Source organism: Haliotis cracherodii, unplaced genomic scaffold, assembly GCF_022045235.1.
Source record: "Haliotis cracherodii isolate W230 unplaced genomic scaffold, xgHalCrac1.p SCAF_2, whole genome shotgun sequence".
In the NCBI taxonomy this organism is placed as follows: Eukaryota; Metazoa; Mollusca; class Gastropoda; order Lepetellida; family Haliotidae; genus Haliotis; species Haliotis cracherodii.
Window position 1 is genome coordinate 74,369,774 of NW_027266275.1, and position 26,229 is coordinate 74,396,002.

The window sequence follows — 26,229 nt, forward strand, 5'->3', positions numbered from 1 at the left end:
TTCGACCTGATCATGTCGTGCTCGGCAGTTACATGTCAGAAATGCAATATTCTAAATCTCTATCCCCCTGGGACTTTGAAGGCATGAACGATTATCTTATAACTCAGAGGTAAAACATGTTTTGTGTTTTGTTTGAAATTATGTGTCACTTGAATCGTAGTGATGCCATTTTAGATAGAACACTTATTTGTTGAACACGTAAATAATTACAAACCTGACTGCAGATAGCCACATAACTTTCACCGCGAGTGTCCATTTGTCTCCTGGTGAAAAGAAATAAAATACACAAAACAACGACCGATTGAACGTGCCATGACAAAAAAATTATGTTTCCTGAAGTATCTTAGCTTTGGGTGTTTCCTGTTATATTTTGTCATATTTCATTTTTGCTCTTAAAATTGAACCAGTATGTGTGGTGATTCAGAAATGAGACTAACCGATTGGGTTATTGGGGTATGACAGACATGCATGCATGCCAAGTTATGCTGACTTGGAATGTCAAGAGCAGTTTTAATTAAAAGCGGCAAAGCCCTTTCCATTTTTATCAGACATCTCACGTTGTTCTGTCTTATATGAACAATCATATCCTGATCAACAAAAGAGTAATATTAACGAAAAGCAACCAAATCACACGTAGTTTAGTTGGCCTTCGGTACGGACTTCGCGGATTCAACTCCCCTGGCGACAAAACTTGTTCCATCGTCAAGGTAAATTAAAAGGAAAAAAAAGTCTAGTTATTGCAAAGTGGTGTTTTACTAACAATTCAGTTAGCTAATGCTCGGTCAAAGACAAGAGAGCTATGGTTTAAGAAAAGATAAGGAGTAAAGAATTCAAAGAAAAATAAGTACTTTTTGTGTGTTGTTGCCTGCAGCATGTGTGCACCTTAGGTCAATCTGTATGGCTGACTAGATGTTTTGTTCTCCTCAGTGTTCCTCCATGGAGGAGTAACCAGTATGACAACGCCCATACGCACTGTCCAACCTTCACAGACAACAGCGTCATTGAGTCGCAAATCACATATATACTTGTCTTAACTGTCACACTTCTCCTTTAGAAACAGAAGCAATCAGAATCCGAACTCTAGGCTTTCATCCCCTAACCTTATGTACCTGTCGTACCCATTGCCCTGAACACTCGAGGGACAACGTGTCCGGAGGTTCTGCCCTGGGGCTGCTTCGTCTCTGCAGACACTTTATACTCTCCTTTGTGACTAAATAGCATCAAAGCGTTCTTTTATGATGTCGTGTGATTACGGTGCAAGATTCTGCTAAATATAAGCATTGCATTGAAAACATGTGTGGTCTATTGTGCATGTGTGTCAAATGATGTTGGTGTATATGGAGTGCGTGACTGGCCGTGCGGGTTCATCATCGACTGGACGAAGGTGGCTGGCATGACAGGGCAAGAGGCGTGATGATAATTTCGACTTGCACCTTCTCAACGGCCCTAGGTGGCAGTTCCGGTGGACGTCCATATATTAGGAGCTACATATCTCCCGTCAACCACCAGATGAGTGAGTGAGTGAGTGAGTGAGTGGGTGAGTGGGTGAGTGATTGAATGAGTGGGTGGTTGGATGAGTGAGTGAGTGAGTGAGTTTAGTGAGTGAGTGAGTGAGTGAGTGAGTGAGTGAGTGAGTGGGTGGTTGGATGAGTGAGTGAGTGAGTGAGTGAGTGAGTGCTTGAGTGAGTGAGTGAGTGAGTGAGTGAGTGAGTGAGTGAGCGAGCGAGACATACCAGTGTCTCCTAGTATTCATACATATGGGCAGCTATAGGCGTACAGCATTAACCACTCAGTAAGTTCATACAGTCTAAATTCTCAAGCATTACTTACTTCCACTGGTATATTCGGTGTGTTCCTGGTCTGTGGTTAGCTATTGATAATGTGAAACTTTTGCAATGGAGCATGGTATTGATACGTGCAGGTCTTACAACACAGGTGGTTGGCGGGGACGCGAAGGTCTTTGTAGCCAAGATAAATGTTGATATGAATTAATGAAGAAAGATGAGTGATACCATTACGCGCGGTAGACATACATTTTAATGCTCATAGACAGCAGATCATCCGTGACTTAATGGTGTTCCTATTCTCCTAGACTGACACTTTATCAATATCACAGTCTCCCTGAAAGAAGCATCGGCATATCTCACGTCACACAGTTAGAACGCGAGCGTTAACGTGCTCGCTCAAACTGTGAACACAAAATAGACTGATTTGTATGAGTAAATTGATATGTACACCCCGCGTTCTAAGTCAGTGAATTATCTTATACGCCATCTTCATGTCAATCGCTTTTCTGTCTTCTACAGAAACGGAAATCTTTATGTGCATTGAAGGAATAACGGTTCTAAATCTGCAGCTGATGAATGAATAACATCGGGAATACGCGGATCTAGCAAAATCTATTTGACTGAAACAACCAATTAGATTCTTTGACATTTTATTAGCAGGATCTTCCGAAATGGAAAATACGTGTTTGTTTAAGCTTTTCTCTGAAACAATCAGTTCGTTTGCTGGAAATTGTGGAGATAAAAAACAGTGCGACTTCAAACCCTTATGTTCTCTTTTTCTTAGGATGATAAAATAGAAGCTTTTACGGAAACATAACTGCACTGGAAGCCTGTTGCTAGGATCGATAATGTAATTGTTAGGACGACGGTAGTCAGTATCCGGAGCGGAAAAAACCGGGAATATCCGAACGAGCAGGAGAAGGAGGACAGTGTTCGTGCCTTTGTCGTAGCAGGCAATGTCCATGCTCACCAACAACGCTGATTGGGGGTGTGATTGACGCATTTCAGGCTATCATATTACCAACCCCAGTGTTTTTAGGGAGAGAATCCGTCCATCACGCCAAGGAATGTAACAGTGTAACGTTGAATTATAGGCGTGTGCCCGAGACCGTGGATGCCGGTAAATAAGGGTTGGCGACGTTAAGCAATGATGCACTTGCAGGGGTACTGTAATCCATCCTCATGCAAATGTGCCACATTAACTGGCCTTGTTCGACTTATTTATTATGGGAGACAACGTAAGGAAGCCATGATATGCCTAAATGCTTGTGTGTCACAAGAATTGTCTTTAGTCGAAATGTATTCATTCTATGAGACACGCCGTAATGAAACTACAGTGTTTCTCGCATGCTCAGCAGCAACAACAATTGATCTCTGTTGACACGTTTGCATTAACATGACGATGAAACTGCTCCAATGTATGTTTCACATGCTTGTCTGTCACAATAATTGGTTAGAGTCGACATGCTTGTTGTTAAATGTGGGAGATGAAAGTGTCCTGTTTCTCACATGGTTGTCCGTCTCACTCAGTCGTTTTGCTTTGGGTTTTGGGTTTCTGTGTCACCCACTATAACGGTAGCTGTCAGGTTCTTCACAACACATCTTCCTTGGATGTATCCGTGTCTTGCAATAAAACGAAACTTAATCGTTTCTCCCATGCGTTTCCGTCTTAGTGGACGTGTGTCATGAGCACACGATATAATGACATTGCCATGTTACCTATATACTGTCTGTCAACATCTTTGCCGACGTGTTTCTTGGGGAAACAATATACTGACAATGTCATGTTACCTATATACTGTCTGTAGACATCTTTGCCGACGTGTTTCTTGGGAAAACAATATACTGACAATGTCATGTTGCATATATACTGTCTGTAGACATCTTTGCCGATGTGTTTCTTGGGGAAACAATATACTGACAATGTCTTGTTGCTTATATACTGTCTGAAAACATCTTTGCCGATGTGTTTCTTGGGGAAACAATATACTGACAATGTCATGTTGCATATATACTGTCTGTCAACATCTTTGCCGACGTGTTTCTTGGGGAAACAATATACTGACAATGTCATGTTGCATATATACTGTCTGTAGACATCTTTGCCGACGTGTTTCTTGGGGAAGCAATATACTGACAATGTCTTGTTGCATATATACTGTCTGTAGACATCTTTGCCGACGTGTTTCTTGGGAAAACAATATACTGACAATGTCATGTTGCATATATACTGTCTGTCAACATCTTTGCCGACGTGTTTCTTGGGGAAACAATATACTGACAATGTCATGTGGCATACATACTGTCTGTCAACATCTTTGCCGATGTGTTTCTTGGGGAAACAATATACTGACAATGTCATGTTGCATATATACTGTCTGTAGACATCTTTGCCGATGTATTTCTTGGGGAAACAATATACTGACAATGTCTTGTTGCTTATATACTATCTGAAAACATCTTTGCCGACGTGTTTCTTGGGGAAACAATATACTGACAATGTCATGTGGCATACATTCTGTCTGTCAACATCATTGCCGACGTGTTTCTTGGGGAAACAATATACTGACAATGTCATGTTACCTATATACTGTCTGTAGACATCTTTGCCGACGTGTTTCTTGGGAAAACAATATACTGACAATGTCATGTTGCATATATACTGTCTGTAGACATCTTTGCCGATGTGTTTCTTGGGGAAACAATATACTGACAATGTCTTGTTGCTTATATACTGTCTGAAAACATCTTTGCCGATGTGTTTCTTGGGGAAACAATATACTGACAATGTCATGTTGCATATATACTGTCTGTCAACATCTTTGCCGACGTGTTTCTTGGGGAAACAATATACTGACAATGTCATGTTGCATATATACTGTCTGTAGACATCTTTGCCGACGTGTTTCTTGGGGAAGCAATATACTGACAATGTCTTGTTGCATATATACTGTCTGTAGACATCTTTGCCGACGTGTTTCTTGGGAAAACAATATACTGACAATGTCATGTTGCATATATACTGTCTGTCAACATCTTTGCCGACGTGTTTCTTGGGGAAACAATATACTGACAATGTCATGTGGCATACATACTGTCTGTCAACATCTTTGCCGATGTGTTTCTTGGGGAAACAATATACTGACAATGTCATGTTACCTATATACTGTCTGTAGACATCTTTGCCGATGTATTTCTTGGGGAAACAATATACTGACAATGTCTTGTTGCTTATATACTGTCTGAAAACATCTTTGCCGACGTGTTTCTTGGGGAAACAATATACTGACAATGTCATGTGGCATACATTCTGTCTGTCAACATCATTGCCGACGTGTTTCTTGGGGAAGCAATATATTGAAAATGTCATGTTGCATATATACTGTCTGTAAACATCATTGCCGACGTGTTTCTTGGGGAAACAATATACTGACAATGTCATGTTGCATATATACTGTCTGTCAACATCATTGCCGACGTGTTTCTTGGGGAAACAATATACTGACAATGTCATGTTGCCTATATACTGTCTGGCAACATCGTTGCCGACGTGTTTCTTGGGGAAGCAATATATTGACAGAGTCATGTTTCTCACAGGCATTGGTCGACGTGAATCTAGAAATTCATTTTATTACATTGTTATGTTTCTGACATGTTTTTCAGAAGAAACTTTGGTCGAAGTATTTCAGTTGAACACATTAAAACGAAACTGAGTTTTTAAAAACTGGTTTGTTTGCAGGCTGACTGCTAGTATGCGGCGTCAGACAATACATTCTTACTCTTTATGCAAATTGTATAAAGTGCGGGTGCTACCGGTGGAGCAAGAGATGCTCATCCATTTGACGAACACCTGGTGTCATCATGGATTTTCAGTGGTCCATTCATATAATTTCCGCTGCTGTTTTGCTTTTACGGCAAACGGAATCTGTTTCGGCAGAAAATCTAGGCTGGTTATTCTCTTGCATTGACAATTTATATTTACAAACACATCTGCGTAAACTCTGGGCATGCCGTTCATAGCATAGATCTGATGTTTTAGTGCTTGTCTGTCGCTAGGTAGAGAGCCATATTGAGCTCGACGCTGACAGACTTCTATTACCAGATTTGCCGCTCGCCTGTTCACGCCGTATATACCTGTGTCACTGCAAACCTCGACAGTCTGTTGCCAGGTAAGCTCGACTGGCTGCATATTATTTGCACCTATTGTACCTTCAATTAGAATAACACTTATTCCTATCTCCCACATCTATGCACCGTGTGACATGTAACATTATATCATGCTTACCGAATTAGAATTTTTATCGTTGATTGTTGTGACAATGATCCAGAATGCATACATTGCATCACAGCCCAGCCAGAATGCAGACAGACGAATGTCGTGCCTGCTACCAATTATACATTGCATTACTCGACACTGACCCCGTATTACCCGACGCTAGCATTACACTACCCACACAACTATCAAAAACATCTACTTGCATTAAAGCCTTGCTTCTGACGTTGCAATATCAGCTTCCATTGATGCCATAGCTGCTAATAACATTGCAATGCTCGCTACTAGAACAACATTGCCTATTAAGAACACTGTTGTACCCACAGCTACTATCATTGCTATGCATAGCCCCTACTAACACTACCGTGCTCGTTACTGGTACTTTGTACCCGCTACTACTTAAACTGCAACACCCGCTACTTATACTGCAACACCCGATACTAATACCGCAACCCCGCTACTAACACTGCAACACCCGCTCCTTACCCTGCAATACCCTTCTACAGTGTTACTAACACATTGACCCCCCCCCCCCCCCTCCTACCCCACAATGCAGCCACTGAACCCCACATCCCGGAGCCACATCTCCATGCCAACCCCCCTACACTTTAGACACGCCAGTTGTTGCCTGCATCTCGTGCTCGAGTGTCGGCCCACACGGTTTTCACACACGGTGATTATCTGCACATTCTACACTAAATTTGTTTTAATTAAGTATTCTTTCTGTAGAGCGACATTGTTTCAATCAAGTCGAATCTCTTTAGGGGATTTGAGGAAACCGGTGCAAAGAGGATGTGGGCACGCTAGACAAACTGTTAGTTTACATGAACGTGCCAGCGCGCTGATTCCAGACAAGAGCTTCTCATCCACGGCAGTTAAGTTGTGCCCCAGCTGATGGCTGTGTAAAACGAGAACTACCAGAGCATAGGAATAGGATTACCTCCAACTTAAACTTTTCTTTTCTCATTGAAACCATGGTGACTCTGGGAATGTTGATAGATATAGTCTCAGCGTTATTTTACTGGCAGGGTCTGGCAGTGTTTAATTCACGGCTGCATCGCCAAGTCTGCTTTGATGAAGATCCTCACAGTGAGCAACTAGGAGATTCGAGTGGCGACACTTATTGTACCCCAGTGCACGTTAACGAGGACTTCCAGTAACGTCACAATATGACAGTGTCACAGATGGGAACTTGATTTAAGAAAGGCGGAAGTCTCTATGTTACAATAAATATGTGTCTAAGACGATGGACATTCAGCAAGCTTTACAAGGCTTTCACAGAGGCAGGTGGTGCTTGCTACAAATCCATTTGGCTAATATATCAGGGCGTTATGCCATCGAGCTCTGTAGCGTGTCCTTTTAAGAGCAAGATGTAAGAGATGGATGTGTATCTTTGTCGATGATAGATGGCCAGTAAAGTAGATTATCTACGTGATACATACTATACCTATAGTAATAGCAGTGACAGTATCGGGTATACAAACGCATAGCTACAGGCATTAACGGAGCATTTCATTGTCAACTTTCCCTTTATGTCAAGCAATATTCCAGCAGCTCCCGCCTTTCATGTCTACACTACAAACCTTTGTGGTACATTCGAGCATGCTCTTTCTACGAATGTTACAAAGAGCATCATTCGACTCTTGTTCAAAAGTCGTTTAACGGACAGCATTCACGGACTTGGTATAACTTTCTAATTTACTAAAAATAAGGTTTATTGTACGCATGTGTAGGACATTTGGAAAATTGACGCATTAGTTGCAAAAAAAACATATCCTATGCAATACCCTAGCTGATTTGTACAACATATTTCCGTATTTGTTCTTCTAAACACTTGTCTTGCCTTTCTATGTGTTTGTGATGAGTCGTTTGGCAGGATACGCTCACACCTGGTGTTATCACCATTTATTGGTGATGTATAAGCACATGTTTATGATGTAGTCGGAGTCATACAATCGTACATCTCGGCTTTGAGCAGATTTCATAGAATTATTAAAATGGTTTTGTCGCTCTGAAAGTGCATAATGTGTTTGTTGGTTCATATCAGTTGCTGTTCCATGTTGTCAGACGGGTCAGTATCTCATGAGATGATGTTATTGAAGGGAAATACCTTATATTATGCCGTAACGGATGTGCTATCTGATATAGTGCCACGGTCTTATAGTAGGGGTAATATCCGATATAACGCAACAATGCTGTTGAGGCACTACCTTCTACAATAGCAGGCTAGACGTGTGCTATAGTACTACTAAGTACGATTATACCTCTTCTCCTGGAGACCGCCTCCATGGTCTTGTGGTAGAGCGTCCGCCCGGAGAGCGTGAGGTCCGGGGTTCGACCCCGGTCGCGTCATACCAAAAGACATTAAAGATGGTACATGTTGTTACCTTCTCCGGAGCTCGGCATTAAGGGGCTTAAACAAGGACTGGTCGGCTCGGAGTCAGTATACTGTGTCTGAGTGTGGTATTCATGTTAAACTGCGGCATGGTATCTCAGGGAGCTAGCACTATAAATCGGCATCAGTCAGGAATAGTACAAGCAGCCACACACACGTGCATGCACGTGGATATATAAGTGCAATAACCTTGGACGCGACGTTAAACCAAATTTCACTTCAGCTCACACGTTCTCCTGGAGCGGCTGAGGCAAGGACGTGAGAGTAGCCGTGTCATGCCAAGTTGACCCTGTAATATTCAGTTGGGAGAGAAGATGGAGCTTCATGGTGCTCCTGCATGAAAATAAAGGCCAAATTGACGTCACATATGCACATGTCCGTGTCGGACGCGCTTTGAAAACTGATCACCGAACGCATTATTCATATATATGGGCATAATCAGAAATATTTAAAGATTGTGCCAACAATTCCTCCACCACTTCCAGGACACTGGACAGGGTTCGAAGAGTCCACGCCAAGCGGACGTCTTCTGTTTATTAAAGGACAATCCAGTTTCTCACTTAAATGTTAGCACTATGTCTAAATTAATCAACGATCTGGAGACTTCTCTATGCTTGAGTACAAAGAGAAGATACGTTTAGAGAACGTCCTGTGGAGGTAATCACAAGGCGCGGATCGAGCTTGTTTCCTCTTAAATGATCTCTTATCTTGTCAACTCTTAATCCAGTAAGGCCGGGGAATAGACTCATCCGTGCAATTTGTCATAATCTAATTCCCATCAGTACTGGACAGATATAGCGCTGCTGCGCATCGAGGTGTCTGATAGAGGGCGTCCCTGACAACTATGTCCATTCTGATTACCGACTGTGCTTGACTCTACTGCCTAAATGCAGATTGGGGCGGCCTTTATAAAAATATAAGTAGAACTCAGTTCATAAAACTGTTTCCAATTAGCCGTTCCCTTCCTATATGTGTGACAACGTTCTGCGCTGACTCCCCGGCTGCTGACACTGATGGACGACCATGTGCTGGGATGGAATACACGCACACAGTGTTTATCATGCTCATTTGACATAATCGTGAAATGTAGAAATTCTGGCACGAAAGCCTTGACTCGTTCGAAGTGTTAAATTTAAAAAATGGTAATAAATCGAACAGATTCAAGATTTCTGGTGCAGCCATGAGTGTAAGGTTGCTTATCCAGTACCCCTGTACGTATGCAAATCAGTAGATAATATATTGTAAAAAATTTGTACCGATGTCCTACGATAAGTGAAAATTTGATTTTACTGTGTTTTAAAAGGTGTTTCGTTTATATCATGGCTTGTCAGATGAACTTTGGAAGAATGCCCAAATTGATTCAGACCCTTAGATCTCTATTTTAAAGGGCCTTGTCATATAAGGTCCAATTCGCTATGCAGAGTTGCGTCCCTTTGGTGTCGCAAAATCCCTTGCATCTGCGTTCGAATCCAATATTTGCTCTTTTTTTATTCTTGGTTTGTTTGCACCTTCCAGTGACCGTGGGTTTCACCTACGTTGTGAACGTGGAAGACCTGCATCACTTCGGGTCTTCTTGCTACAATAAGCTGACACGCCGTAATATAACTGAAATTCGGTTTTAAAGCGACGCTAATCAAAAGCTGATATATTGAGGCACATCTGTAGATATGTCGTTATTCAATAACAATGAACGCATCTAAATGCAAATAAACCAAACACAACTGATACGCTGTTTGTTTAGTACTTTTCATCATGACCCGGGAAGATCCTGGGTGAAATAGGTCTTCAACAACCCATGCTTGCCGTAAAAGGCGTAGAGGTGACTAACGGGATCGACTGGTAAGGCTCGCTGACTTGGTTGATGGATGTCATCGTATCCCAATTAAGTGGATCGATGCTCATGATGTCAATCACTGGACTATCTGATCCAGACTCGATTATTTACAAACTGTCGTCATATAGATGGAATATTGTTGAGTGCGGCCTAAAACAAACAAACAATCAAACAAAAAACAACAACAAACAAACAAAACTGATCTACATATTTGGTTATTTAGTGATACTGTCCGTATGTAGCGCGTGTAGGTACAGTAGGTATATGTAATGTTTTCATTAGCGATGCACAATTCTAATGATTTAGTTGTGATGTACGCGCAGCGCTGTTTACGTGTAGACGTAGTTAATGATCCGTTGGGATTCGGTATCGGTGTACAGATCGTTTGACGGACCCTCAAGGCGTAATACTATTGACAATGATTGAGAGATGATGCGTTTGATGGGCAAGCAACACATCACTTCCCATCCTACGACTGCCACTGTACCATATCTCTTTCAATACAATTCGTCACGGCAAAAACCATTAGTCGTTGACGAGTTTTGCACAATCAGGAACTTTTTTAATCAAAGACAAACTGAGGAATAACGACAACAAATTGGAGGCACTTTGTCAACGATATTAAAGTGAGGGTTTAAAGCGCCGGTTTGCTATTCCAATCCCGTATGATAAATATTGAAAGGTCTCAGGGTTTCCTTGGCTCGCACAAGCCAATCATGTGTACTTGTGGTAGCCGATCGATGGCCAACTTGGACGATAAACTGAGAGCAAGGGAGGCTTAAGTCTAAGTGAACAAATGACTGGCCAAATGTAATGATGCGTTGGGGGTCACAATTACTGATCCCCATACCGTGATTACTTCCACTCCCGAGAATTATGGCACGGCAATTTATTTTCAATGCGAGACTGTTTGTGACAAAGACGGACGTGGTTGGGATGCTGCCTGTCGCAAGCAGAAGTAGCTATGATCAAGCCGTGCACTGTATTTACAGGAGGAAATGCATACTGCTGCCCATCATTCATCTCCCCGATGCCTGTGCAGGTAGACCATCAGACTAGAAGACGCGCAGTGTCAGAGGTGTTCCAGCCAGGCAATAGTTAACTTCAAGTTTAAATCACTGTGTCTCAAACAGCGTACTGTACCAACGCATATTGGATGCAGTTGATTAAAACCGTCTCTGCTTCCAGTCAGAATTGCCCACCAAATGAATACAGGGTTTGAACCTGTATATATCACGTGACTCAGGAACGGCGCTAAACAAAGCGCCTGCTTGACTTGAAGTTGAATATACGTTTCTGGAGGTTATGGTGCTAATTTAAGGAGAAACTGTTTGAAGCTGTTAATACGGTGTCTTAAGGTGGCGGTGTTGTTGGTTTGAAGTTGTTACCCTTGTTTGAAGCAGCATCATCGCCGGATGAAGATACAGAGAAGGGAAGAATTCATTTCTTCCTGCAAGGTAATTCTGCTCTCTGGCTTCACTTGGCTGAGAGAGCAATCATGTATCGTTTTCTTAGTGGGTGATCAAGCTAGAGTTCTCCAGCAACTTGACGATTGATCGTTCACAATGCATTGAGCCAGTTATCGATCCCCGGTGTAGTTGCGATAAACATGGTTCAACATATATACTATTGGAGATGTTTTAATTTGATTAAGGTATTGGCTCATGATACCATAACGTGTATATTACCGGATTGTTTGTATCGGAGACAGATGCACCCCATTTTTTAACGTTTTCCTACGATTAGAGGTTCTGCACATGTGTTTTTAGGATGTAGATAATTAATTATAGAGTACTGTTGAACCGTGACACTGGTAGTTTATTGTTATGGTTACATTGTAAATTGATGGCATCTATTGTTTCTGCTACCGCCATCAACCTGCCCTCGCATGTTATTTCTTTCCTTGTTTTTTTCTCCTTGTTTAACGCCACAGGTAGCCATATTTCAGTAGTTTGGCCACGAATGTATATAATCTAGTCAGACCAAACAGTGGTTTAGCAACGTGGAAGTCGTTTTGATATGACAGCGCTCAGTCAGCGAAGTCTGAATTTAGTCACCCCTCACAACGAGGCATGGAGTGTTGCGGCAAGTCCGCTTTATGTCCGGAAACAAGAGCAGAACGCATCGGGCATACAGTAGGATTTCAGTAGGCGATGTTAGTACTTTGGGAAAAATACAGATGGTATTTGATGGACATTGTGACTTATTATGACATCTGGTGTCACGGTTGAAATACTCGCTAATACAGGATATTATGTTTACTATCGACAGGCTAGTACGCTTGTAAACGACAGGATAGTATGTTTATCAATGACAGGATAGTGTGGCTTTACTAGTATCTTCACTAACAATATGATAGTATGTTTACTAAAGACTGGATATTATTTTTACTAAGGATGGGTTAATATGTTTACATGTGCCATGTTTACATTTGTATATGTTAAATACGGATATACATGGTATTTAAATAAACTGCTGGGCCACGAAAAGGAATACACTTGAAATTTAGATCTGACCAAGGCATCACAAACGTCATCAAAACGTTACTAGGCCGAAAACAATCGTCGAAACGTTGTAAACGTGAGGTCCAAAACACTACTCTGATAAAAAATTATAGCCGTATAAAAAAAATCATCATCGAGTTACCATCTCTTGTTTTTTGCATGTTTAGCCATTATCATTCATCTGTGGATACTTTCGTTTTGCACTGCTGTTATATGTAGCAAGGATTTATCTGTATGTTTACTAAGAACAGACTATTATGTTTACTAAAAACAGGTTTGTATGAGTTGCCAGACAGATTTGTATGTTTTCCGTGAACACGTCAGTATAATTCGCGACATTGACATTCCACTTTCTTGTTCTTGTGTGATATGTTTTAACTGTGAAACACAGCACAGCCTCATCATCTAGCTCGCCCACCATTTAGCAACGATACACGGTACATAATTGATGCAATGTTGAATAGATGTAGATGTGCCGTCATCAGTGCCGACAGACCTTAGCGCGAGGCGTCCATCTCTTGCCAGTCGAAAGAATACCTTGTACGTTGTTGCATTTTAACAGAATCGGTGGAATGGCAAACAGCGTGTAAGTATGTGTTTTTCTTGCAGCTATCTCGGATGAGCTCTATGTGCATCGATCCCTATCGGAAGCTTGTGTAGTCGCCGGCGGGAGATCGAGAAGACTCTGCTATAAACACGCTTCTGTTCGCCAGCCAACTCGCTGTGGTGACAGACGAAGGCACTGCAACGTGCTGCAGCAGCAGAGACTGTCGTGTGTCACATCGTCTGTCAGTTCCTGGAGTGTTCAGTGCCGGGTGTGAAAATTAAGGATACCGTATCAACCCACACGACTGTGAAACCAGTGCCACCCGCTTGATGCAAGGGGATACGTCTTTGATTGTACATATTGGCTGCCGACACAGTGCATTTGTGTTCAGGTAGCCCGGTGTGGGTCGTTCTCCTATGCAATGCAGGAAGATGTTCGAAGTTTGGAAAATTCCCCGTTGTTTTGTGTCCCTGCTTCCAACAGCCCAAGCAGTGCTGCTGTTGCTGTTGCTGTCGTCGCTGTCACAATCAGGTATGTGTGTCGTTGTGCCCTACTTTGACCTGCTTTTTGTGTTTAAACCTTTTTTAACATTACGTACAGTTAAATGTTTATATCATTGATGGAACACAGGGTCTTCCTGGCTGGGTAGAGAAGGCCCGTATCGATGTCTAGGATCGTATGGTCAGGGGCTTATATTACGCTTCAGTCACTAAGCGCTTCCATTTGCCGTAACAGATATACAGCAATATACCTACTGATGGGTTTACACGTACATACATCTCTAAGAACATCTGTTGAAAACTCGAACATGACTGAACTTTGCTTTCCCTCGGTTTGGGCTATCAATATAATATCATTTACCTGAGGACACTAAAGCTTCATCAGTTTGTCTGTTATACTGTAAGATTCGGCTTGTGGAGATTTGTCATAGTCTGTCTGCCAATATCTGCCCAAATATATGCGTCATAGATTGTCTATCAATGGCGGCAAGTAGAGCTTTCTCGTAGTTTGTCCACAATTGCGTCAAGTGGTGTCCCCGTCTTTACTGCGTCATCAGTTACTGGTCCAACATATAGCCTTTAAGGATTAAACAATTATGTATAAAGTTTCGATGTCGTTCCCATAAATTAAACATAGAAACAGGAGTAGAAAGAATATATAACATGTAATTATGGATATTTTAAAATGAGGATCACATTTTGCTTGTTAATGATGCTAAAGGAAGCCCTGCGTCAAATTTATCTTCACAAGAAATACTATGTACATCTCACTTTACAGAAATATACTAATTTATGTCGATAACATAGACATTGTTAGGCATTTGGCAATGTCTGCATTTTATGCAATGCAATTAAGAAACAATAGCGTTAATGTGTAAATTCAAAGTCTGCTAGCTGGCTGCATTGTAGTTGAAGCTGTATGGGCTGATGGCCTCCATCCATCCTGAGTGGAGATGATGATATAACATCTTTACAATTGCTAGTCAAAGTGTCAGCACTACTCCATAAAACATACTATGTTCTCTTTTCAAAAGCACATTTCCACCTACTTTGAAAAGAATCAGATTCTCCTTTTGTAGTGTTAAACGAATATGTGCAAGTGTGTTGGTACGTGAACTAGTCACCACGGAGTTCTTGACACATCTTTTAAGGTATAGATGATGTTTCTTGTAGTTCCATTATCTAACATATCCATGTCGTGTTACACTTGTCGGAGCTTTAGGAACCCTACCATCAAACACATCTACCCATTATATTCTATTGACAAACATTCACATACATGCTGCATACATCAGTACGTAGATCATTCCATTATCAAATATTCACATGCATACGGCTCAAACCAAGGAGTAGATCATTCTTTTATCAAACATTCACATGCATACTGCCTAAATTAGGATGTAGATCATTCCATTATCAAACATTCACATGCATACAGCTCAAACCAAGAAGTAGATCATTCTTTTATCAAACATTCACATGCATACTGCTCAAACCAAGGAGTAGATCATTCGTTTATCGAACAGTTACATGCATACTGCCCAAATTAGGATGTAGATCATTCCATAATCAAACATTCACATACGTGCTGCTCAAATCAAGGAGTAGATCATTCCATTATCAAACATTCTACCTCAGATGGAGCTATTTCATAACGATTCATAAACACCTGCTCTGAAATAGTCGGAATTACACAATGGCCTCTGCTTTTAGCAGAGATTTCATGCCATTTTAGTCGCTTGCACTCTAACGTCAAGACTTACAACATTTGTGTGTATAGTAGCCATGGGAACATGATTACAATATTTAAGGCAGTTTGATAATTTCAGAACCCTTTTAAGGTATACTGTTGACACAGAGATTTAATGTTCAGGGACTAATTAACATCAATGTAGGGAGATGGCACTGCATATGCACGCTGCAAATCCCCCCACATAAGTGTATTGTGATGGCGCTGTACCCAATAACACACAAGGAAGATGTTGTCGCAGGGATGGCAATGCAGTTGAACTCGGACTAAGAAGGGATGTAAGGGCTCCATCATTCCATTTGATAAAGATCATGTAGCCATTGTGTGCTTCTCCCCTCAGCAAGGGACACTTTCAGATGCACAGTGGGTGAGAGATAGGCTCAGACGAACGCGCGCTTTCTGCACATTAACTACTATTATCTGGAAATCAAAAAACATCAGTCTTGGATTGGATATTTTCATGATCAAAGTACATAAATGGTCTCATCTAATACTAAAACTCACGTGGCTTATTCTGCCTTCAATTTGAACGTTAACCACGGCGGAAAATAGGCTCCGTAATCAATGGTCTCATGAAATCCGGTACATATTTTCATTTCCGACAGACAAGCTTAAGTAATAACGCCACTTCACGGGAGAAGATATGTCGGAATGGGCTTTGTCAGCGTGTGTAAAGCAGGCTGGCCATGCTACACGACAGGCCCAGATCGGTGATTCTCATCACACCAACATTCAATTCACCGGTCATGTCATAAAGTATTTCTTATCTGTATGGCTAAAGGGAAATTACTTCTAGAAAGACCATTTCCAAGCAGTTAGGGTAGCGGTTTATAACGAGACTCTCGGTAGTTGGTTTGGGGTTTTGTCGATCCACTTAACCGTCTCGGGACTCCTGAAGATGGGACCAGGCTAAATGGCTTCTTTATATCATCGGTCATATGCTTTGTATGTGTGTCTGGTGAGTACCGGACAATCATGTATGGTGTATTGATGGTATATGTTCGTCAGCCATGTGTTGTGTATATGTACTTGTCAATCATGTATTGTGTATGAATGGGAGGTGTTAGTCAATCATATATGTGTATGTGTGCTAGTCTATCATGTATGCTGTATATATGTGCTTGTCAATCATGTTTGCTGTATCGGTGGAATATGTCAGGCGATCATGTAAGGTGTATCTGTGCTAGTCAATCATATATGCTGTATGGATGGTATATTTTAGTCAATAATGTATGGTATATGTTAGTCAATCATGTATATGTGCAATTCCAGCAAGTATGGTGTGTTGTACTCGTCAAAGATGTATGTGTATGGATGGTATATGATAGCCAAGCAAATAATTTGCATATATGTAGTCAAACATGTGAGGTGATGTAAAATATGATACAACGTCGCATTTAAGATAATTGCACTTATAGATATATGTAGTCAAACATGTCAGGTGATGTAAAATGTGATTCAACGTCGCATTTAAGATAATGGCACCTATAGATGCATATGCACGTGTGTGTGTGTGTGTGTGCGCGCGCGTGTGCTGCTTAAACTATTCGGGACCGATACCGTTTTTTTAGCGCTAGCCCAATAATATACCTGTGCAGCAGTTAAACATGAAAACTCAACTCAGCCACAGTATACTGACTTCAAGCCAACCAGTCCTGACTGTATCCCATTACACTTAGCGCCAGGCAAAGCAACAGCAAGTACCATTTTTTGTATGGCCAGGGCCTCGAACCAACGAGCTTCCTCTCTCCGGGCAGAAGTCAATCATGTATCTGTGTGGATGGTATAAACCAGTCGTTCATGTATGTGAATGGATGATATATACTAGTCAAACATCTATGTGTGGATGATATATACTAGTCAAACATGGATGTGTGGATGGTATATACTAGTCAAACATGTATGTGCATGGATGATGTATACCAGTCAAACATGTATGTGTGGATGATATATACTAGTCAAACATGTATGTGTGGATGGTATATACTAGTCAAACATGTATGTGCATGGATGATAAATACTAGTCAAACATGTATGTGTGGATGATATATACTAGTCAAACATGTATGTGCATGGATGGTATATACTAGTCAAACATGTATGTGCATGGATGATATATACTAGTCAAACATGTATGAGTGGATGATATATACTAGTCAAACATGTATGTGTGGATGGTATATACTAGTCAATCATGTATGTGTAGGGATGGTATGTGCAAATCAATCATTTATTATGTACAGAGTCTAGTCAATCGTGTATGTGTTTGAATGGTTCATGTCAGTCGTAGATATTCTGGTATATTGTAGTCAATCATGTATGCTAAATTGCAGGAACATGCACTTTTTGTGCCATGGTAAAATGGGGATAAACCAACTTTATGTTGAGTATTGAGGTTTCGAAATTCGATTCCTTATCTGTCAACTTTTCAAACTCGAAACCTCAAGAAATCGCGTTCGGTTTCGAATGAAATTTACAAATATCGAATCTACGTTTGCAACCTCTACATTGAAAACACAGCAGGTTTATCCACGAATTAAAAGCCAGGATAGCTCCTGGACTATTCACTACGCATGAATACGTTTTTTGATAATTATCGTTTTTTCTCAATCCCAAATTTGAAAAACGTGCCATGCGAATTGGCGAAATTGATACCACGTTAATTAAATTTTACGTATCATCAAAATTTATCAGAATAACTTCGATTTAATTTTTTTTTGTCCTACAATCCGCTAACGGTCGGCTTCAATTGTCTTAAGCTCGGACCCGTCGACGTCACAACAGAGACGGAATCCAGCTTACTTGAACCGGATGCGACGTGAAACAAACGAGTCGAGCCTTTATAATACCGGCCTGTTCTAGCTTGCGCAAGTTGCCGACGCGCATAGAGAGCTGAGAACCAGCATACATGTTGTATAACATTTCTGAACATAGTTGGATGCCATTCGTTTACTGCGTAGATAGGGTTGTCTGTATTCATTTGACCAATGTGTCTGGGTCATTTGTTTGATATTATATGAGTGTAGTGTATGCTTGCAATCATATCGCGCAACATGTGTGAGATAGCCTGTTTTTATTAGAGTGTCAGAGACATGGCGAAAACATCTGAGCCTAACTACGAAGGATGTAAAGTGCCCCCTAACGGTTTGCATGTATCAAATACAATATTTGCCATGCTTACAGGCTGCATTGGGACCAAATACACAACCAGGCAGCATATTTCTGGAGGCATCAAAGTGACAAGGTAATCTCTCATGATACAAATTGACAAGATTGACTACCGCGCTGTCACCAAGTGTCTCCAACAGCTATGCATGCGAGCACGGTGTCACTTTAGCGGATGATGCCCCTACTTTGCCACTGTTAAGATGTAGGCAGCGGATGTCAAGTGGGGAAGAGAGAGCCTCGAAGATGACCCAAAGTCAGGAAGATCATTAACTGCTACCACTAAGGAAAATGTTAATAAGGTACAGGGTTTGATTGTGGATGATAAACGAATCACCTCGCGTCACATAGCCGATGCAGTAGGCATCTCGCATGAGAACGATGAGTGGGTATGGTTTTACGCCGCTTGTAGCAATATTCCAGCAATACCACGGCCGAGAACACCAGAAATGGACACATTGTACCCATGTCGGGAATCGAACCCGGGTCTTCGGCGTGACGAGCGAACGCTTAAACACTAGGCAACCCGACCGTCCCCATGAGAACGATGAGAGTATTCTTTGGAATGAACTGGGAATGACAAAGATTCTAGCACGCTGGGTTCCAAGGATTTTGACTCTAGGATCTGCATCTCTTGTGAACTTTAAGTTAAATTGAAGCAGAACCAGCTGCTTTTGTTGAGCGATATGTAAAAATGGTTCATCGTTATCAGCCAGAGACGAAACAACTGTCAAAGTTCGCAAGGTGATGGCTTTTCTGGGATCCCTAAGGAATCTTTCTGGTGGACTTCCTCCCGAATGACCATTAATGGACAATATTATGCTTATCTGCTCAGGAAACTGCGTGAGAATATCAAGGCTTAACTCAGTAAGGCATGTTGTTCCACCGGACAATGCACTTGTACACATGTCGGTTATGGCCGTGGCTTAGTCCATGACTGTTGCTTTGAACTCATTAAACATCTTCAGTATTCACCAGATTGGCACCGTCAGATTTCCACTTCATCCCAGAATCGAAGAAAGAATTTTTATTATGCAAATGATGATGGCGTCACTACAGCTGTGGGGGACTTTTAACACCATCAGAAGAATTCCTTCTACACAAGTGGGATCCAGATACTCCAGCATCGTTGTAAGTGTGTGGATCTCGGAAGGTTTTTTATTAAAAAATAATGAGCAACCAACTTCATCAACGCAGTTCTTCATAGTTAGACTCAGAACTTTTCAGACACTCCTGGTACATATAGAGGTTATCAGGCGAGTCTGTTTGGGGATGGCAAACAACCCGTATTAGGAATAAACATTGTATTTAGCCAGCCCCCAACACAAACGCGTGATAACCTCTTTATCATATAATGTCATTCTACGATGCTGTGCTCGAAAATCTCTTTCCATCTCTTACAAACATTACCTTAACATTGCAATCTTTCCTGAACGTGCGTTTTAATATAAATAATCGTCAGAGGGTAAATAATGTGTCAGTCGGACAGTGACAGAAGCCAATATAGTTCCAACAGAAACCTGTTTCTTATACAGTGGCGTAACTACATATATGCAAAACAACAATTGCCTAAACAAATAGTTTGTTCTTGCCTTCCGCGGCAATCCATCGGTCTGCCTGATAGAGTAACTGCCCTTTATCAAATGGAAGCTACACTAACCCTAGTCTACGTTAGGGCGTTGTTGAGAGTCCTGTCTTGTTATAACGTCACGGAGTGCAGTCGGGTGTACACACAGCGACAAAACGAAACAAAGTAACAATTCGAACATATTTTGGCCAAATACAACTGTTTTGAATTGTGGGAAAGGTTCCAATCCGCAGAGGTCCACAAGCACAGATATGGAAAGTGATTCCGGTTGGCTGGTGCCCTCGCTAAATTGTTTCCCAATTTATATCTCCATGATTGCCTAACTTGTAAAATGCATCAGCTACGTCACAGTTAGACACTGATTTTCTGTATATTAGACTGTTCTTTAAATAATGATAGCAATTATCCCAGTAGTTTCTCCAGATTCCCGATGGTTAATTCTGACTCGATCGCCGAATGACAGGGGCGACGCCATTTGTTTATAAACAGCGAAAGTAGTCCCTACTTGATCTTTGATATTTGCATCACTATCCGCATATGACGCCAACGGATATTGTATTTATCCGTTGGCTTTATCCTGCCGAGAAACCCACCCGTTATATGACAAACTTATGCATTTGTTTGTATATCAGTCGTTTGTTTACTGATGTGTCATTCCGATGCTGGTGTGACAGGGTGTCACATCCTTACTGGTGTCACATATTTACGAGTGTCATGTGTGAGAGAGAGAATTTATTGATGTCAATTTCCTTATACGAGGAACACAACGTTTCGAATATTAAGCTTAATCCTTCATCAGGTGGTGATAGTAAGTGTATCAGGCGATGAAGTGGTACGGATATACTCCGAAACGTTGTGTTCCTCATATTAAGAAGCTGAAAACAGTTTTACGCCATGTCTGGGTGTTCCTACAATCAGACCAAAGTCGTATGAATACACACAAAGAGTGACACCATTGCCGGCATGCGCACGATAACATCCCTGCAGACTGAAAATAGAGACCGCTGAATTATTTAGGACATCAAAGCTTGCGTCAGACATTTCTCACAATGTAGTTGCTTTAATTCCCGCTTTAGATAAATACTTATCTTACTTCCACGAAACAACACGTTGAAATGACTGAAATATTTTGATTTGCCGTCGCAACGCGCGACAAGCGACTTGTAGGCACTGGTTGTGGAGTCAGGACGTCAGGGGTGTGCGTTGAACTACAATGCAGACATGTTATTGTTAAAAGTAAACTCAGGAGAGGTTTAATAGTAAATGATATGTGTCGTATGTTTACTAGTACAGTAGAACATGGATATAACGAACTACAAGTGACCGGAGAAATCAGTTCGTTATATTCGTTGTTCGTTATATACGTTTTCGCTCAGAAACGTCCACCATCTTGGCTAAACCAAAATACAAAACACATTTATACACGTTTCCTCCTGCATCTACCGGTGATTCAGTTAAAAAGTACCAACATTTTAATGCAATGGTCGGACGAAATTGTATCTGAAGTTATTATTTGATGAGAATTAAGATTAACATTATGCATGTTTAACTAGGTTTAATCGTCACCAGCAATTGTGTTGATTCGCGTCTGATTGCGTACAGCCAATTGTCAGTGACACTTGACACTGAGTGAGATTTCTCAGTTCGCTATACATGTCACTAATTAGTGGTATTTGGGCTTGTCGGTGATCAGATATCAGTTCGCTATATCCGTTAGTTCGCTGTAGAGAGTTCGTTATGTACGTACATTTTTATATGATAATTTTTAGGAGATAAATCGGGGACGTTTTAACACTTCGTTGTATCCGTTTGTTCGCTCTATCCGTGTTCGCTCTATCCGTGTTCTACTGTATATCAGGGTCTCATATATTAACTAGTCTCCTACGTTTAGTTTGAACTAGACGTGCAGTTATATGTTCATGAACGGGTGGATACAAGTGAATAAATGCCGTAGGTGTCGATACGATCTTACTGAACATATTTCTTAATAATATGTACGCGTTAACAGTTTGTTAAATCGCTGTATGTAGTCAACAAGAACTGCACACAGGTTTACATTACGTAACCTTGGAATACCACTAAATTATATATCTAACGTTGTCATGACGTATCTACTAACTATTGTTAAAACTGTTGTTTGTTTGTTTGATGTTTAACGTCGCACTCAGCAATATTCCCACTATATGAAAGCGGTCTGTATATAATCGAGTCTTGACCAGACAATTCAGTGGTTGAGCATCGATTCACGCAGTTTGGATACGATCAACCAAGTCAGCGAGCATGACCACTCGATCCCGTTAATCGCCTCTTACGACAAGCATAATCGCCTTTTACGACAAGCATGGATTGCTGAAGACCTATTCTAGCCCGTATCTTCACGGGTCTTAAACACATGTGGGTTGGAAGGTGGTCCAGTGGTCTGAGGCGCCCAAATTCGCCGTGCAGTGTTTCGTCCGCTAGGTGTGCAAGAAACCTATCATTGCTGGTTCGAATCCTAAATTCGTTCCGATTATGATACCCGTAATACACGTCAGTTTGTAAGTGAATGAGTTTGGTTGAACGTATTCCTGAACGGTATTTCAGTGATATCATGTTAGCTTGGGCTGGGAGGAAAGCATGAAGTGATGCGAGTCTTAGACGGTTACCACCTTGGTGAAACCCACAGGCACTGGGTGATGTAAATCTGTGATTAGAACAAACAGTTTCTGGCGCGCCTAAGGGGCGGAACTCTGCACGGCTAATTGCGGCGCCTTAGAAGACTAGGCACCAATATGCCTTAGGATACATCGCAATGCAATCTTAACTGACAATACTAATTCCTACATGCAATGAATCTTGTTTACGACTCTGACACATGGATAATGTTTACCATTCTGTCAGATTTAGAACGTTGTTATCCAGGTACTGTAACTAATCCCACTTCAGCCGTGGTGCCGACTATAACTATATTAGTCTTGTTATACAGTCGTTCCTTTATAGCGTTTAAATGATAATCAATATAGCTCACCAAGCGTGCATCGCCTTTCCCCTCCACATGGCGGCCCCGCAATCAGATTAATTCGAAACACGTTTCTGTGAGAAAATAGACTGCGGAGAAAGGGTTGAAGAATATCCCAAAAGCCTAAATCTTGTATTTTAGTGCCACAGTAATTGCGCCCATTATTTTGTGGAGAACATCCAAAGCAGTGCATTCGTAACTTGTTCACGTGTTTTTTTGGATTTTGTATTTCATTGGCACTTGGTTATTTTCCAAGTAGAATACATTTTCTAGCATTCATTGTGCAGCATATATAATCCGCTGAGGAAACATACGAGTGACTATTGTAGAGGCGAGGCGATTCATTTGCGCTGAAGTTACCAGTCTGTTCTTAACACGCATCTCTACTTTTAGACTTTGACAAAACATTTATGGAAAATATTAAAAAAATAAAAGAGAACTCTTTGTAGTTTGATTTTATACTGTGTGAGTCGCCCTTGCGTGATGTTCATGTAATGTGTTCTCTGTTGGTGATGACGTGCGTCGTCCTACGCAGAGAGTTGATCTTTACAATGAATGGTACAATGCTCTTAACATTCTCTTGGGGTCCTAGAAGAACATTTTAGCTTCGTAATTACTTTGACATGAAAACCGTAATAGGTGTGTTTGTTGTGCAACGCCATACTCAGCAGTGTTCAAGCTTTATGACGGCGACCTGTAATTAATCGAGTCAGGATCCTGTGATTGACATCATGAGCATCGACCCACGCTAATAGGACACGATGACATGCATCAACCAAGTCAGCAAGCCTGACCACCCGATCCCGTTAGTCGCCTCCAACGACAAGCATGGGTTAATGAAGATTAGTCCTCACTCGGATCTCCATGAGTGTCGTAGCAGGTTACAATGTGGCACAACATTAAACATCATTCAAATATTTACTAATTGCATGTCCTCAAGTCAAACTATGCGAAATCAAGTTCCACCGGTGACACCCGTTCTCGACAAAATTTGAAATCAATTACTTAGGTCAAAGAAAATATTTCCCTCAATTCCGTCATTTCCAAAGCATGCATCAGTTGAAATGTGGATTCAACATAATGTACAATTATGTACGTTTGAATACATAACAACCCCCTGTCCATCACTGAAAACAGAAAGGATCCTGTAGGTAATATTGTGGTGTCATAGATGTGTTTTAACTACATTTCGGAGGTAATATGCACCCTGTACATATAGTTGTATTTCACAATGTTGACGAGTCCTTGCTTTCCTAGTCATCTATCTCCACCAGAATCCTAGTTAACACATACTGGTCCCTGCGCATGGCTCCTCTCTGTATTGAACCACCATGTTCGATTCACTGTTGGAAGAGCAGGCGTAGATCGACAGCGTTGCAGGCAAAGTGTCATGATACTTATTAGTGAAGTCTAAATGTTTGCCCACCGTTGGAGTCCAATCACAGTGGCAGGCAGCCTTAACTATATTGCATGGAGACTTGCTGGCTGGGACCCATGCTATCTCCTGGTGTGGCACTATAAAGGTCGACCTGGACTGGTTTGTAAGGTGGGGTCCGTCCATTTTCCTGGAGTAATACACATGCTAGTTGTTTCTGTCCCGTGTGGTAGACCTCTACTGTCACACGGTAGGACTATGCCATCTTCCCGAGGCAAGGGAGTTAACTGACTATAAACATCCACCCTTGCCGAAGTAGGCTGGAATTTCGTTGCTCGATCATAGCACCACCAGTGACAAATACGAGTTATGCCCCTTCTATGTCCCTCCTTTCAGATTCAACCTCTCCTTGCACTTGCATTTTCTTCAAACAAAATAGCGGCACCCGGTCAAGGCGATCTGATCGATGATCAAGATCTTTATTGTAATAAAATGGGCCTTACCTCGCGAAGAGAATCAAATCACTTGAGCACCTTGATTAAAAACATGAAGACATTTGGAAAACATCTGTCGGCGCTCAGTTGACAGTACAATGCTCTGCAAAATGCAAAAACTGCAATCGACCGTAATCGGCACGTCAGTCGCCATATTGTTTATGAACCGGATGTCTATTTCGTTTGAAGACTCGTTAGTCCAGCCAAAATATAACTCCATAATTCCCGCCTAGTTCGTTTACAGTCAGTTAACTCCCTTGCCTCATGAAGATGGGGCTACACAAGCCTGCTCCTTTTGTCTGTGGGGTGGGACTCTTATCACTGGTCGACATGTGTGGTGGCGCCTCTACTGTGTCTTTGCAGTCATTACTTTTTTTGCTACGGGTAGGGCAATACAGGCCATCTAGTACTGTGAGGTGGTCTGAGGGTGGGCCTATACATGCCGGCGTCTACTGGTACGGTATAACCCCTAGTCGTTTTTACCTTTGAGATCAGACCAATTCGGCCTCGGTTGGGCCTATACATACCGGCACCTGACTCGTATAATAGGGCGTCTAGCCTACTCAACTTTTGTTGTTAGACCTCTGCTTACTGAGGGTAGGGCAATACAGGCTAGCGTTTAACTGTCTGTTGAGTGTCTTGTAGGTGTCTACAAGCTTTATGCCTCGGGGTGTCCTTCCACATATAAAGACCAAACTCTATCACCATGTGGCCCAAGCTTTGCTGTCTCGTTGACGTTAGGCCTTGTGGGAAGGTCGCTGCTGCCTCTCGGGAGTTAAATTAAAACCTAATATCCACTGTCTGATGAATCTCGGCTTTTCAAGACTTACATACATCGGAGCACGAGGCTACCATTCAAATGTACTTTAGTATAAAAAAACATTGGGGCTTCCAAAATCAAAATTGGATTTGTCCGAGACAAGACCTGCTCACAACATTTGAAATTCAATGATGTCTCAGAGTCCTTGAGTGTTGATATTGTAAGATGATAGTCTATGCTAATACAGCAAGATCACAAT

At 41.5% G+C, this 26,229-nt stretch overlaps 1 protein-coding gene across 2 annotated transcripts in view; it reads left to right on the top strand.

The window, feature by feature from the left end:
• LOC139469630 (neuronal acetylcholine receptor subunit beta-3-like) overlaps nt 1–26,229 on the top strand; it is a 101,493-nt gene that overhangs the window by 36,742 nt on the left and 38,522 nt on the right. The window contains exons 1-2 of one of the 2 annotated variants that reach the window (XM_071251854.1): nt 11,225–11,746; nt 13,403–13,871. In XM_071251854.1, the coding sequence (XP_071107955.1) occupies nt 13,757–13,871 (115 nt within the window). In that variant the 5' untranslated portion in view covers nt 11,225–11,746; nt 13,403–13,756. Of the gene's footprint in view, nt 1–11,224; nt 11,747–13,402; nt 13,872–26,229 lie in introns of those variants that run through there. The other variant, XM_071251856.1, reaches the window with a different exon arrangement.